This window comes from Puntigrus tetrazona, chromosome 7 (assembly GCF_018831695.1).
Source record: "Puntigrus tetrazona isolate hp1 chromosome 7, ASM1883169v1, whole genome shotgun sequence".
In the NCBI taxonomy this organism is placed as follows: Eukaryota; Metazoa; Chordata; class Actinopteri; order Cypriniformes; family Cyprinidae; genus Puntigrus; species Puntigrus tetrazona.
This window is the reverse complement of record NC_056705.1, coordinates 6,221,058-6,235,057: the sequence shown is the minus strand read 5'-3', so window position 1 is coordinate 6,235,057 and position 14,000 is coordinate 6,221,058. Positions and strand designations below refer to the sequence as shown.

The 14,000-nt window shown below is 39.7% G+C and overlaps 1 protein-coding gene and 1 long non-coding RNA gene across 2 annotated transcripts in view; both read left to right on the top strand.

The window, feature by feature from the left end:
* The first annotated feature begins 11,547 nt into the window (after positions 1-11,547).
* Positions 11,548-12,737, top strand: LOC122349042. Its single transcript, XR_006251393.1, has 5 exons — positions 11,548-11,593; positions 11,816-11,872; positions 12,380-12,439; positions 12,575-12,634; positions 12,725-12,737. It is a non-coding gene; the product is annotated as an uncharacterized LOC122349042 (long non-coding RNA).
* A 1,134-nt stretch (positions 12,738-13,871) lies between these two features.
* The window catches only part of LOC122349384 (apolipoprotein L4-like), a 9,404-nt gene continuing 9,275 nt past the window's right edge, over positions 13,872-14,000 (top strand). The window contains 1 exon segment of the mRNA XM_043245405.1: positions 13,872-13,889. Within this exon segment, the coding sequence (XP_043101340.1) occupies positions 13,872-13,889 (18 nt within the window).

Sequence of the window (14,000 nt, the reverse complement as noted above, 5' to 3'; positions counted from 1 at the left end):
TACCAAGACCTACAGTTATGCGCTGGAGCGGTCGGTGGGCAGCTGAGTGTGAAGCGGCTGATGAAAAACTGGCACCTCTAAGTCAGGTTGGTGGGGAGTTCCTGCCTCAGGTGTGGAGGAGTGCCAAGTGTCTCAGGGGTCTTGTTCTACAAAGTGAGGGAGGATGGAAAACGAGAGATCGACAGATGGATCGGTGCAGCTTGCAGTAATGTGTCGCTGCACTGGTCTTGCCGTGGTAGAAGAAGGTGAGCTGAGCCGCGTGAAGCTCCTCTGATTACCGGTCGATCTTCAGTTCCTACTCTTGAGCTTTCTTTGAGTCATGACCGAAGGATGAGATCCTGGGTACAAGCGGTGCCAAAATGAGTTTCCTCCAGTAGGGTGGCTGGGCGCCTCCCATAGAGATAGGCAGGAGTTCAGCCACTCGGAAGGAGGCTTGAGAGTACCTCGCTGCCCCTCCCACATCGAGAGAGGGTCAGCTGAGGTGGCTCTGTGCACATCCGCTCCGACGCCTCCTCCCAATGTGAAAGGTGTTCCGGGCATGGTCCCACTGGGAGGAGGCCCAAGGAAGAGACCTAGGACACGCTGGGGACTATGTCTCTCAGCTGGCTTGGGGAGGCCTCTGTTCCCCGGAAGATTGGAGAAATTAATTCAGGGAGAGAGGAAGTATGGGCATCCTGCTTACACTGTTTCCACCGTGATACAGCACTGGATAGCCCCAGAGCAAATAAATGGATGGATGGATTATTAATAATTATAACAAAATATCAACATGCACTTTTAGGCAGATAAAACATTTTGATTTCTATTTTCTCTGCCTGAAGAAAAAGGCAACTGAATCAGTTAAAAAAATTCTCATAATTGCAATTAAAAAGTTTGAATAATTATTAATTATTACAACTAGTTATTTGATATAATCTCACTTTTGGGAAGATACAAATATGTGTTAGTTTTATTCCTTTATTTTGTAGCAGAAAAAACAGACCTTATAAAGTGCTGGAGTTTAATAATCAATGTATATTTTGTCTGATTTATTTATGCCTTTCTCCGATTAATTACACACTTGAGACACGAACCTCGAAACTGGGAAACAAACATGCAAAGTGCAGTGTCTGTACTGTAATAAACAACAGTATCTGTGACCTCAGGATAAAACTGAGAAGAACCTCAAGAGCCCACGAGGACGGGAACACAAATGGTCCGAGACGAGGGTCAAAGGTCAGACTTCTCCAGGAATAAACTCCAAATTATGACAGATCATATGCGAAAGAAGCTGTTTGTGAGTGATGTTTTGTGTGTGTGGTGTTCAAGCTCTTTGATGGCACGGACCAGTCCTTCTCACTCCAGAAGAAGAAGAACAGATGAAGCTGTATATAAACCTGTAAGAAGCCTTCCCTTGTTTGTGAATCAAGATCGATTCAGTGACTCCCAGATTCAAGGCGTTTATAATAACAGATTGAGTTTTTCTTTCTCTTGACAGAAGAAATCTTCAAAACCAAAGTTTATTACACAATCACTTAGAGGCTCAAGGTAAAACATCAAATATTAACACATCTAGGGATGTTTTGTACTTTAATTGAATGAAAAAATAATAATAAAGATAATATATTTATCATGGCAAAACAAATGAATGATCTTCGCTTGTTTTGTATTTTTCAGGTGAAATCATTTGGAAGCTGAGTTAAACTCTCCAGACCATAAAAGGTTTGTACTTTAATAATAATCCTGTTTTATTGATGTTGGAGACAGATAACCTTTGAGCAATTTTCTTTCTCATATCAGGATGATTTGCGCGCCATTATCGTAAAACACTCAGACCTCGAATATCTACAGAAGATCAAATTGAGACTTGTTATTACCCATATTTCTTATAAACACATATGCTGGATTTTTTATGATCCACCAGTACACTGTTTTATTTGATCTTATTCTTGTTCATATTTTGTGAGGCGCTACCGCAGAAATCTAAGCCTCTCAGACCAGTAAAGAGAAGGTGATCGCTTTATTCTGCTTTGCATGTTTATGGGAAATATCATAGTGGCAATTTAAAGCCTGCATTATGAATCCATAAACCAACAGGAAACCAGGTGAGGTAAAACGTCAGGAGCAGGATCATTTTAACACTAGTTGCTCATCTGTAAGATCAGTGTTTAATAAAAATAAAAATCTGTAAAACATTTTTGTTATATACATTATTAATGTTTTCTAAAATACAAACAAGCAAAACATTAAATAAATAGCCACAATAATCATATATTTAACTCGCATACACACACACACACACATATATATATATATATATATATATATACTTTTTCAGCCAGTTGCAAAGGCTGGAAATACTGGACAATCAGAACTAAATAAAAAAAAAAAAAAAACTAAGCATATTTTAAATGGATAAAATGACAAGAACACATAACAAAATTGCATTTTTTTAATAAAGTATGTGCTTGTCTGCTGGATTTTCTTCAGGATATGCTCCATACAGTGGAGTCTGAAATCCATGAGTGGTCCTTCCTCTGATCCAGTCCAAGTGGCATGTTTCCACACTGATCACTTTTAGTGCAGAGAAACAGCCTAAAATAAAAGACACTTCTGATTTTATTCTGGCAAGATTATTTGTGCTTGAATCTGTAAAATATGTCTAAAAGCGGTGTAAGTGCTGTTTTCAGTTGTCCTCCCAAAGATCCCTTTCTGGAGGGAGACGCAGGACTGGAGCGTCGGGTCCTGACTCCAGTCATCAGGGTGAGGTCACACTGGCCACGGGCTGGCCACACACACACACACACACTCCACTCACACTCATATAGAAAACACACACACACACACACACACACACACACTCATATACAGCAGATGTCCAGCAGATGTCCTCAGCGTGTGACTTGGTTCAGCACTGAATCCAAATGAATCAAGCATATCACTCCTCTGAGACTCACACACACATCATGTGTAGATGTAGATCCCAGACACGATGCCACAAGAGTGACCTGGAGTGACAGGGAGACGGAGGAAGCGCCTGGGCGGACAGGTCCACATCCTGCTGCTTTCTGGTGATTTTCATGAATGCAAGTACTTTACTCACAAGTAGTTTTATTCTGATGTTTTTAATAGAAAGCCAAAAAAGAAAGTGCGGGTGAAGTTTTGTTACACCTGAGGAAGGGCTTGTCATCGTCGTATTCCCGGAAAGTGAGTCCTGATCTCAAGAACATCTCTGTGTGTGTCTCTATATTATATCATGTGCATATATAATCAGTACGTTCTTCTTCTTCAGGTGTGTTTTGCCAATAGGCGTGACAAGACTAATCAATGAGGTCAAAGGAGGAGATACCAAACCTTCTTGACATACGATCATCTACAAAACAATATTTACTAGATTTTTTATTTATTTTTTACATTTTATTTAATTTCAATTTAGTGTAAAGATGCGTGGCAGTGCCATTTTTTAGGGAATTATATAGTTTTATTTTATTAAATGTTTATAGAATTTATGGTGGAATTATGTTCATTTTACACAAAATTTGTTCTTGTTTTATTTTCAAATGGGTTTGTTAGTTAAACTATGAATGCATATGTTAAAAATAACAAAAATATGTAATTTCAGCACAAAAAATACATAAAATTAAAAAACTGTAGCTGTAGATGCTTATTTATTTATTATTTATTTATTATATATATTATATATGCATATATATATATATATATATATGCATGTATGTATATGTATATGTGTATATATGCTTTTCAGGTGAGACTGCTGACTCTGAGCTGAGAGGGAGTTTATGGATTCAGTCCTCTGTCCAGACCTGAAGGTTGCCAGTGGATCCTCGGCTGTGTGTGTGCGTGTCTGGTGCCTGTGTCTGTGTCTGTCTGTGTGTGTGTGTGTGTGTAACGTTGACTGTAAAAGCTTTCAGGACGGCGAGGTTTATTTATCCGGCGGCTTTCTGAGGCCCAGAGATGATGAGTACAGCAGACGTGAGTCTTCACAGAGAGCAGGCCTCCTGACTCCTCCGTCTCTCTTCCACCAAGCGTCCCTTCTGTGTGTTTTCCAGGAAGACCTTTCCTCACGAAGCGGGTTTCATCCACGACCTCCTGCAGGTTCAGTCTCTTTCTCATGCAGCGTCCCATATTCCACTCCCTTCAGAAGTGGCTTCATTGCCTGCACATGACTGTCTTCTTTCTAGGGCTCCTTATTCATATAATTAGTTTTCATGGAGCCTGCTCCAGGATCTGGACAGCAAGAACCGGCGCTTAATGAAGAAAATGCAAACAAAACATACTGAAAAGAAATACAGCTGAGACTTCATCGTGTGTGAAGTTTGTTTTCAGGCGCCTGATCTGGGCGGATTCCCTTCCACAGCGACAGAGGCGGCTACGAGAAACATCCGAGACAGACAGACTGCCGGCCGGTGAGAGTCTTCTGGAAACCGCTTTATCATCTCTGGGGATTTTAATTGCGTTTTAATTCCATTTCTTCACTGTTTGCCTAGAAGAAATCCCTGAAGTTTACAAAGTCCCTAGCATTCCTAACTTTGGCATCCAAAGGCGTAAGTCATCCAAACTCAGGAGATTATTTTACATTTTTATTTAAATTCTGTTAGCAGTAATTTTATTTTTTGTCGCTTATATCATTTTTTTATCTATACTAATTTCAAAATTAATTTTCAAGATTTTATTTTTTTGGTCATTTTAGTGATTTTAAGTTGAATTTTTATTAAGAAGTTATTTTAAACATAATATTAAATATTAATTAATATTAAACTAATTTTTATAACATAGATAGCAGATTTTAATGTAGTTTAATACTCGATTCATTTTTATCTCAGATTTTTCATTTCAATTTCAATTGAAGTTAACAATTGTGTATGTGTTTTTATTAGTTTTTTTGTATATATAATAGTAGATTAATATTTAATGTATTAGCATTTTATACGTCACTAGCAAAGTAATATCTTTTATTCATTTTATTTAAATTTAAGTTAATTCTAGCCTCCTCTGGTTCCAATGGAAATTTAAACATTGCCTTGATTTTAAGTTAATCTTTACTTTTCTATTTTAAAGTTAATTTAATCCATTTTTTTTAGTTTCAGTTACAGTATAGTGATGAAACCAATAAATGTTATTGTGCTCAGTTTGTATACATTGCTTTATTTCTAAACATTCCCGACCATTTATTAATATACAGACTGATCTAATATAAGAGTAATTGATATTTTTGGCTTAAGAAGCACCTGTGTGTAGTTTTGCCAGGGGAAGGAAGGCCACAGAGATCAAGAAGAGCAAGACTGTTGACGCCTGGTAGAGAGTGAACAAACCTGCCATTCATACTGCTTTAGACCGTTTCTTTCATCATAGTCAGGTCCGGCAATCCCATCCTGGATGTCGCCGCCAGGCAGCAGCCAAAGAAGCCTCCTCCTGATGGCGCCGCCATGTCCCATTTGGAGACTCAAAAGGTGAGGGCTTGAACTTTCTGAACTTCTCACGCATTGAATCGCTGTTACTTCTGACCGTACGTGCTACGTGATGTCTCAGGCTCTGAAGATGCCAGCTCCTCTGTAGCGGAGCAGATCTGTTCTGGTGCCGGAGACGCCTTGGAGCCGGGCGAGGAATACATACCACCAGCAACTTTTATGGTCGCGACGCATGACGTCCTGCGCGGCCCACCTAATTGCCCGACCTTTGCTGTTCCTCTCTACGCATATTAATAAGCCACAGAAAAGAGACCACACGCCCGGCATGAGGGTCAGCGGTAACTGCGTATACGTCTTAATCCACCATCGATCACGATCTTCTGATCTCACATAATCCATCTGGTTTGCTTTTCTCAGAGCAAAGACATGAGTTTCCTGAAGAGCCTCTGGATCCTCGGAGGCCAATGCCTGAGACTTTACCTGTCTGATGCTGCTGAAGCAGACATCGCTTGATCATTTCTACACAGCGTCACCATTTCTACAAACTCTTTTAGCAGTAGTTCTTTGCTCAATTGGACTTCATTTATTTGACCACCAAAAATATTAAATAGTATTTTAATGAGTAAAAAAGCTGCTTTATGAGTTAATTTTCGTTGCAAACTCTAATCGTATTTGCGTGACTGCTTTCGCTGAATTTTCAGCATCCCAGTTACTCATATGATCTTTAAATGTCATTCTAATCCACCGATCTAGCTGCTCAAGAGACATTTAGAATTATTATTGATATAAAAATAGAAATCTTTTTGGATCTTTAGTAATGTATTTCATGTCCCTTTGGTCACTTTAATGCATCCTTGGTGATAAAAAAAATCAATATATTTCTATACATATTTGATTATGTAACATATAAATATATTTCAATTAATCGGGCAAGATATTACATACAATAGAATCATTTCTATGTTTCTCTGTGTAAGGGCTGAGTGGATGTATCAGCCTCAGAAGTGACATGAACGGACTGGAGAGTTCCAAGAGGAAGAGCAGCAGCAGGAGGAAGAGTGATGATGAAGGGTCTTATTGGGCTCTAAAATAATCATCTTTCCTCACTTCATGCATGTCTGGCATGAGAAATGATTGAAGTCTGGTGATTGTTTCATTTATGCTGACTTTCTCTGGAGAGTGATTTTGAGTGTGTTTTATTATCTGTGACAATGAGACAGTCTGATGGAGTGGTGGGAATACGGTGGAGTGTGAGTTCATTAAAACATTCATTAACTCAACATACACACACCAGATCTGAGCCGTTTAATATTCAGTAAAGGCTTCAGTTTGTCATGAATATGCGTCACGATTAGACGATCAGCTCTAAAGAAGAAGAGACCGTGTAAAAGACTTCATCAGTGATCTTCACACATGGATAGATTTGATGAATACACAGTGAGAGAAAGTGTCTCCCCAGTGTCTGTAGCCTCCTGGCTCTGTGTGGTCCCCAGCCAGATCGCTTAAAGTTGTGGCTGATAAAAGGTCCATCGCGGTCTCCGTGTGTACCTGAAGTTTTTCATGGAAGCCCAGAGCCGAGGCTGTCGCACAGCACGCAAGGTTGATTCCAGTACGCGCATCGCCAGCGACACTCAGTATTTCTGCTCACCAACGTAAGATCGCGAACATCACGTGAGGCCGCGACCACGGCGGGAGGAGGCGGCGCGTTATCGCCCGTTGCTGGCGGCACAGTGCTCGCCACCGGAGGCGCCCATCATCATCTGCGGCCATCGGGCTAAGTGCACTAGCAGCGGCGGCATCCGCTGCCGCCTCCGCCCGCCATCTCAGACACTCATCAACAACGGCATGCGTCACGTGTAAGCCGTAACGTTTATTCTCTCTCTATTTCATAAGTTATAGGTGTAACAAAACTTCTCTAAAACTACGCATGTGTGTTATACAAAGTTACGACCTCTCAAAAAGAAAGTGTTGAATTAATCCCGAGTATACCTCGCGAGGCATTAGCGCTGGCTGAGAAAGGTGATGCACTGTGTGAAATAAATCCGCTTAAAACTAAAAATAAGAGCTTCTCAACTAACCCTGGTGAAAAAGAGCAGGGTCTGGTGTGTTTTGCTGCCATGAGATGCTGGCTTAGAGCTGGGCTTATGTGGTCCTTTGCTGGTTATTAATAATTTTAAGACTAAGCTTAAACCAGCTGCCTTTTAAGGATCTAGGCATGTATACAAAGCAGGTAACGCGCTCAAAAACACTCACTTTAATCTTTGGATTAAATCGATTTTTCCATCTCTATTAATAGATAATTTGTTCTTGCTTTAATCTACAAACTTTTCCACCAATTTCCTACTACAGGTGTTAGGCTTGGAGGGCCTGAAACACCAGGCCTCCTTATCGAGAAAAAATGGTTTGAGCAAAAATGATGATTTGTTTGGTATGTGTTTCATGTTTCATGTAACGTGGAGCGTCGTACAGTATTAGTTGTTTATATTAAAAAAAAAAAAAAAAAAATTAAAGCTTTCCGTGGCGCGATTAAAGATCGAGTGAACCAAAAAACTGAACACAGATTCGTCCGGATTTCTAGAAGTCTCTGACAAAGCAACTGCTTACGCTTTAGTCTCCTAGGGTCTTAAAGTCTTATAGTGCCTTGAATTCAAATCTGCAGATTTAAATTAAAAACAAATAAAAACCACTAAACTGCATGGAAATCGACGCCATTTACTTAAACCTAAACAGGCATCACATATTATTATTATTATTATTATTATATTATTATTATTATTATTATGCAATCATATCGTCTTAATGACAGTATATATGTAATACGCTTATGGTATAAAGTTTAAACGTTGACTCAGTCAAAAGTGCAAGTAAATATTAAATCATATATATATATATATATATATATATATATATATATATATGTTTAATGCATTAACATTATTAACTAAGCGAAAGTAATATGTTTTGCTGTTTTTCCAACTAATGGTAAGCTTATTGTAATGAGGCATCATACAAATACACATTTGTATTTATTTTAAAACATGCTTTAAATATTTCCCGGGCTGTTTGAATGCAGGACCGTAAGAAGATTAGGCTCATCATTATGGACTACGGTGTTCAGCTGGTGGAAATGCAGCGCTGTCTCATTCGTCATCGAAGGCCTTTGCCCGACTGCGCTCATCCGCTGCTGCGGACGGAACAACTACACGGGCGACTGGGAGCGTGCGGCGGGCCCTGCAAACCATCAGCCTGGTCAGCGACCGGTGGATCGAGCCAAGAGGTCATCCACCACGCTGCCAAGCTTAGCCAGCCTGCAGAAGGGAATACGTGCATCACCAAAGACTCCGAAGGAGGTGAAGAAGGCTGCAAGAAGGAGGTGACGGCGGAGGTGCGTCTGGCCAAACAGCTGCACGAAGGTGTCCATGGAGCTCAACTCCATCCGAGAGCAGCTCGTACGCGAGTGGAAACATCTGAACGATCCGGCCGCTGCGCTCCCATTGGCTGTCGCTGCTCATTTGCATAAAACGGAACGCAGGTGCGTAGCACGACTTAACCCGACCGTGGTCGCGTTCGGTTTTCGCAGAAACAAACGAGCAATCCATCCAGAGACTTCTGAACCATCATTGAATGGCAATCCGTTTGTAATTGAGTCGCTAACACCTATTTTCAATTTAGAACAACTCGATATATTTTAATGTAGCCATTGATTCGTGAACGTGCTGGTTTTGTTGCTCCAACTCACCAACGCCAGCACGAATTGACCGGGAGTGGTATTCAATGTTATGCTTTTATGGCAAATAACTGTCAGTGTGAACACATCTTACAACATTTAACTTGGCAACCGCTCCCGCTAGTGAAGGAAACAAGAACTTGATTCAACCTGACAGTTATTACAAGAACACATATTTAAGAGACCGTAAAGAAGCAAGAGCCATGTTTTCCAGTTTGAACCATGATTGCTCTCTTCACCAAAGTCTAGAAGAGTTTTCTGGATTTTTTACGAAGCCCTTTGCCCGTTTTCTATGGAACGTATATCGCACATTGACATTTTTAACTGTGCACAATATTCACATAATGATTGCTGGATGAAGTAAGAACGGTTTTCTAAATTATTTCCAATATCTACCTTTTGTTTTCTTATTTTTAGTGTCACATTTATTGGTAAAACACGGACATGAAGTCACAAATTACATCACAATGCTTTTTGTATTGTACAACTTCTGCTGTGGTTCGTGGTTCAAACAGTTCAATCATTTTTTGCAAGGTGAGAGATGGAGCCACAAGAATTGCTTTTACTCATTGGATGAAGTGCTGTTTTAACTTGCTTTGTTTGCATACATTAACTACCCTAAAGCTGTTGCACCAAAAAGTTATTTCACGTGTTGTGCGATGCTGTAATGAAGAATGCGATTATGGGTATGCTGTAATAAAACAGTTTTAAATCCAGTCACTTTGCTCTCCGGGTGCCCACTTCTCCAGGTCAGCTGCTCAAAGCAGTGAGGAACATCAAAGCTCTCGAGATCTAGAAGAAACCACCGTGTCGTTGAAACACGCCCCGCGATCATGTGCTGTTTTCAAGGAAGAGTCGGTGGACTTCGACAAGTCTTGCTCTCAACTCGTTTGCTTTGAAACGATTTAAAACACTGTTCTGTCTTTGTTCTCGTCCGTCGGCTTTTCTTTTTGAGAGAATAGTTTAAGGACGAGAAGCGGGAAATAAGCGCCGTTTGTTTCGTCGTCGTTAAAACTAATCTTTAAGGGAAGCCGAAAGAGGAAACGTCGACGGCTGTGGAGGTTTGCGAGTTTGTGATTTAAATCTTTGAATGCGTTGCTCAAATTGAATTGGACGTTCCGTTCAACGCGCGTGCCGCCATAACTTCATGTACATTCCGTCGCCTGAGGCGAAAGAACCGACTCTAGCTCTGAATATTACTAGGCTCACGTAATTAATATTCATGAGCCAGAGCCTTCCCGTAGGACGCGTTAATTCGTCAGCTAGTCACGCCCTCGCAGCTCAGCCAATCAAAGACGTGCACTCGTGACGTTTTTGTTTGTTTGTACTCTTAACAAAAACGATTGAATAGCACGTTAGGTGTGTTGTCACCGTAAATATTGTGCATTTTCACACAAATAAAACTACCATATAGGCTTTTTTTGTCTTTAAAACTGGCTGTCAACATAAAATAATTTGCCATTTGAAAATGCCACAGTTTTCATTGAACATGAAGCACTATATTATTAAATTTGGCTAATGTTACCTTTATTTGACACCGTTTTGTTCCTCTATATAAATGTGGGTACCCCTGTCCTACATTATAACCTTAACTTATGTAATTAATATTCAGGAGCCATTGCTTACACATGAGTCAGCTGGGCCGCCAGGACAAAAATAGTTGTTAGGTATTAGTGTCTAGAGTGTTTCTCATAGCAGATAGGTCAGACTCAATGTGTATCCGTCATCAGTGGTGTGACCAACAGTTACAAAAAACTAAATCAGTGAACAGAAGTGTTTTGCAGGTGTGTCTGTTTGCTCATTTAGCTCTGGTATTTCCACTTTGCCGTTAGTTATGCGTACACGCGTTACGTGTCGGTTTACACTAAGAATGCTAAAAAGTCAGAGGCGCAAAAACAATAGCACGGACAGGTGAGCGCCCTCCGAGCAGGTCGTCCCGTCAACCGGTCTGTGTTTTAATGAGGCTCTCTTTAATTTAAAGGGCTTGCTGTTATTACTGTCATCATTACACTTCACTGCTTGAGTGCTTTGTTCAGCAGGGCCCGGTCTGGAATGATCGGTGTGATGCAGAAACTCCATCCCTTTAAGTCATCTTCCCAGGTAACGTTCACCTGAAAGGGCGTTTTGGTTGGAGATCCAAAGCGTGTGAATTCAAACCTCTATTAAAAGGAAGCTTAATAAATAATTATCCACCCCAGAATGCTCTAATCATCCTTTTATTAAAAGTTATGTCCAATGCGCATTGAATTTTCAGTTGATGTGCATTAGTCAATAATCCCCTCAAACTCCAGGCAGATCATAACACAGTAGCTTTCTTTTTTTTTAAGAAAATGCAAACAAAAATGTATCGTAAAATGACTTGAAAGTGTCATAAATGTCATTAGCAGTAGTGTTGATGATGTTTCCGTGCATGAGCTCGTCCATACCCACAGCTTCAGTTAATAACGATGGCAAACAGGTGAGGCTTTTTGTTTGTGTCATCATTTATTATTCTAGGCATGTGGTTTTGGCTTGTATTTATTTTATTGCTGTTCAATCAGGTCAACCTTGTTAGTCCTTGAAGATCCGGTTTTCTTTCTGAAAATCCAAATCTGAGTGTTAAAGTTGCGGTTTTGTGAAAGTAAGGCGTGCCGATGTTTGAGAGTGTGTACATGTCTTTGACTTGATGTCTCTGCTGTAGGACACACCTGTCAGGACAGGAGAGGCAGCAGAGAGCCAGGAACCTCAGCACAAGCAGGTCTGGAGCTTCTTCTGTTTAACTGAACAAATAATAGCTTCTTCCGGTTAGTACTGTAATGTTATCTTAAAAAATAAAACTCTGTTGTGACTGATTACACGGGCCATAGTTTTTTTGTCATGCACTGGTACATTTCAGACATTTAATTGTTTATTTTATTGCACTTCAGCTATTTTCATCTGTAGATTTTAATTATAATACACATCTTTAAAAAGCTGTTTTCTATATTCTATATTCTGAGGTTTTATATGAGATTGTTATGTCTCTTGACAGTATTTTTACAATTTACGTTAAATAAAATAAAATCAAATTAATTAAATTAAATAAAAATTATCCTTTCTGGATAAACTTGCCTGGTTTTATTATTTATATTTATTATTTTTATTATTATTATTGTTATAATTTATAAGTCTGTAATTTTAATTATGAGAAGTTTATTTTGTAGTTGAATTGTATTATTGATAATTATGATGAATATTATTATTTATGTTTACATTTCAATTTCAGGATCCTGGAATAATCATGGGAACGATTCAAAAATTAAATCCATTCAGGTTTTTCTCGCAGGTACACACACACACACACACACACACACACACACACACACACTGTTTAAGGTATCAGCACAATCGGTTTGCGATGTTCCGGAGCTCAGCAGTAAATGTTTGTCTGTTTCAGCATCTCTCTCATGTCTTTCTGTAGAACAGGAGCAGCGAGCCTCTTATAGACTCTGCAGCAGCTCCGGCAGATGAGAAGACTCAGGTAAAGACCGCTGCGTCACGGACGAACGCTCTTCAACGCGCTCCTCTCCGTTTGAATGTTTTCTGACTTTTGCGAGTTTGTTTGTTTCAGGATCACGGTGGGATCGAGACCATCTGAAATCGCAGCTCAGGTACGAGAGCATGTCAGAAGCGAACGCAAGAACGATATACAAGCAGATTTATTACTGCGTTTGGCATATTTGGTACCAGACGTCGGTCACATTGATACATATATTTGATATAACGACTGTTTCTCTGCACGCTTTCGTTTCATCACATGCAAATACGCAGCATTTACTGAGCTGTGAGCATCATTAGTTCAGACTTTTCAGTTGACTCAGTCATGAGCTGACAGTGAACGTCTACCATAAATGTCTACTCGTTTGTTTTTCCTTTGTTTCTCTGCATTAAACCCGTTAAATAAAACTGTATAAAATCGAAAACGAAGCGCGTGCATACACACTTTCTCAATAAAATCATTCCATGTCAACTCAACCAGAGGAGCCCCGCTCAAATCTTTGATTTTGCTAATATCTTTTCTGAAGAAAGACAGGCATGTATGGGGATGAAAGCCAAAGCATTAAATGTCAAGGATGCATATTTACTCAGTAATTGGCTATTTTATGGAGGGGGTCAGGCAGTTTTCACCTGATTCAGAGTCAAAATTAGAAAGATGGCAGCGCCATGAAAAGAAGCTCATTGAGGTCCCCATATGAATGGGAAAAAACAAGCTGAGCCAAGGAAATTCTAGAAATGTGGTTGATTTGACTCTTCAGAGAGTGTATACAGAGCTTAATGTGCATTTCATTGAGAAGTTTCCTTAAAATGCTTTTTTTAAACAAAAAATAAATATAGTAAATAATACCAAAATATCGAAATCAAAGGTACACATATTAAGTGTATTCAGAGAAGTTTGTTTCGTTGTTTAATTCATTTGGAAAAACAATTGCATTCAAGATATAGTTTGTGAAAACAAGTCTTACGATCTCACTACTACAATCATTGGTTGTTGGTATCAGTTTATGAAAAAACTAAATTATGCAATTATGATTAATTATGAATACTTTTGAAGGTTTACACTTAAGTTTTATGTTTTCCCCAGTCTTTACCCCACTTTTAAATGAAAAAAATGACATGTTTGCAATGGAATGTTTAGAATGTGACTCTGATTGCAGGTGTCTGGTCGAGGAGAGGCGTGTCGTCTGCGGAGACAATACCTCGTCTGTGGTCGTTGACAAATGTTTGACCTCACACAGGTGTGTGTGTGTGTGTGTGTGTGTGTGTGTGTGAGAGAGAGAGAGAGAGAGAGAGAGAGAGAGAGAGAGAGAGAGAGAGAGAGAGAGAGAGAGAGAGAGAGAGAGAGAGAG